General features: G+C 43.8%; 1 protein-coding gene and 1 long non-coding RNA gene across 3 annotated transcripts in view; one reads left to right on the forward strand and one right to left on the reverse strand.

Moving 5' to 3' along the window:
- The window catches only part of LOC108228425 (myosin-7B), a 19,514-nt gene extending 18,190 nt beyond the window's left edge, over positions 1-1,324 (reverse strand). For both annotated transcript variants that reach the window (XM_037977175.1, XM_037977174.1), the window contains exon 1: positions 1,182-1,324. In XM_037977175.1, coding sequence (XP_037833103.1) covers positions 1,182-1,247 — 66 coding nt within the window. In that variant the 5' untranslated portion in view covers positions 1,248-1,324. The remainder of the gene's footprint in view (positions 1-1,181) is intronic.
- Positions 1-2,243, forward strand: part of LOC112449996 — a 15,516-nt gene that overhangs the window by 8,121 nt on the left and 5,152 nt on the right. The gene's annotated exons all lie outside the window — the stretch shown is intronic.

Consider the following 2,243-nt stretch of genomic DNA (forward strand, 5'->3'; position numbering starts at 1 on the left):
CCCCCCCCCCCTCCTGGATTAAACTGGATTTGGATGAAATCTCAGGTCTCTTGCTGCAGATCTGTGTTTCTGTATTTGGTTTCCAGTGAATCCTGAAGCGAGCGGTGATGTTGGTAAACTGGAATGTGAGTCATGTTGTCAGTAATGCTGGCAGACGTCAGAGAATCAGCGTGGCTTTCAGAGAGCTAACAGCTGCCTCATCAGCTCAGGGGGATCCCTGTGAACCCCCCCCCCCACTTCGTTTCTGATGCTGCCAGAACCAAATCCGGGCTGGAAACGGACCCAGCAGCGAGTTCTGCAGCAGGATGAACCTTTCCTCAGGACAAAGGAGGAACTCTAGGAGCCATCCTGACATTTATAACGATGGGAAGGAAAAAAAGAACCAACAGATCAATTCAACAAGTTCAGACTAAAACAAATAACACGACAGTCAGACAGAAACTCGGAGCAGAAAGTAAACCTCAAACAGTTCCTGTAAGAAAAACTATAAGATGGATTAAAAAGCTGTAAGTTCCAGAAGCGTCTGTTTGTCAGAAGATGAGATAAAGAGCCTCCACAGATCAGAGCTCAGATCTGATGGGAGTCAATGAGAGTCTGGGTGTCCAGATTTAAGAGAAAACCTTCAGTCCTACAGCCGGGCTGGGAGAAGACTGTCGACGTTCTGCCACCAAGTCTCTGTTCTTGATCGAGCTGCACTTTTATTTTATCTGGATTCTTCTCAGTTTGCAGGAGTGACAAACGGAAGAAGAAACCAGGAACAGCAGTTAAAATCTGGTGATCAGGACTGAAAGGTTCTCAGCGTTTGTTAGGAAATGATGACAACAGATTTCAGAGTTTGGATCAAATTCAAGAGACATTTCTGATATTTCAAACAAATCTTACTTTTTAATTTCCTTTGAGTTTAAATTTAAAGTCTCATATTTAACCAGATGGTGTAAAACTAGTGACCATTCCTAGTTTGGAATCAAAACTTTAAAGCTTTTAAGCGTAAAACATGAAAAGTTGCTCATTATTTCTAAGAAATGTTTATTTTCTTTACGAGGAAACAGATTTCGTTCTGAACTAAACTGGAAACGTAGAACCCGACACCAGTGAACTCAAACATCAGAATCTTCTGTTAATGAAATAAAGTGCTGCAGCTGCAGAGGCTGATGGGAAACGTAGTGAACGGTTCAACTCACCGCGGCGGCGGAGTCGGCAGCTCGTGGAGGGTTTGAGTCGTCGTCCTGTGTGAGGACGCTGAGCATCACCTCACTTTAAAACCTCCCAGGGAGTTTTTCCACGACATGTGACCTCCTGTCCTGCAGCTCACTGGGTGGACTGGTCCCACTGGACCCTCATAAAAGGTCCAGATGGAAAAACAACTTCATCAGCTCTGCTGGAGACGATACCGATTCCTTTAAACCATACTCACCAATAAACTGCTTCTAAGCTTGGTTTTAAATGAAAATGATTTTTGTTTATCGTGTGTAAAGTGAAGGATGGATTAAACTCCTGACTCTCGTACTGATAGTTGTTCTCGCAGCACAACGTTAACGAACATTCAGAAACATTAAAGATAATAAAATAAAGTGAGGTGTCTGTAAACAGGCAGCTGGGTTTGATGTTTGGATGGTTCTGCTGACAGATGCAGACCGGGTGATAAATGGACCAAGGGATTATTGAAAAGAATGAAGTCTTGCTGTCTTTCCTTTTGGTCTGAGCTCGCTGTCACTCCCTGCGTTCAGATGTTTCTTCTAAATAAAGGTTTTGTTCCAGATTTACTGCAGGACGTGTCTCTGTAATCCACCCATCCATCCTGCGGTTCATCAGCTGCTGGACAGAAATGAAACCAGCCCATCATTAAATAACAGCTATTCTTTCTTCTGCTTCGGCTGATTCTCTTCAGTCCCTGAAAACTGAAGGTCTCTGTGAAACTCCGAACCCGAGTCTCCTTCCTGGTCTGCAGCTCCTTCTGCACACTTTGTGCTTTTTTAGCCCTTCATTAATCAGAAGCTGCAGCTCATTCAGGAGATGATGCTGCAACTTTTAGTTTCTGTAACTTTTATACTTTTCTAAATATTTAACTTTATCTACAAACGTTTTCCCCATAGAAACCTAAACCCGGTCCTGTTGGAGCTCTAAACCCGGTTCTGTTAGGAGCTCTAAACCTGGTCCTGTTGGAGCTCTAAACCTGGTCCTGTTGGAGCTCTAAACCTGGTCCTGTTGGAGCTCTAAACCTGGTCCTGTTGGAGCTCTAAACC

The sequence above is a fragment of the Kryptolebias marmoratus genome, linkage group LG8, assembly GCF_001649575.2.
Source record: "Kryptolebias marmoratus isolate JLee-2015 linkage group LG8, ASM164957v2, whole genome shotgun sequence".
Lineage (NCBI taxonomy): Eukaryota > Metazoa > Chordata > Actinopteri > Cyprinodontiformes > Rivulidae > Kryptolebias > Kryptolebias marmoratus.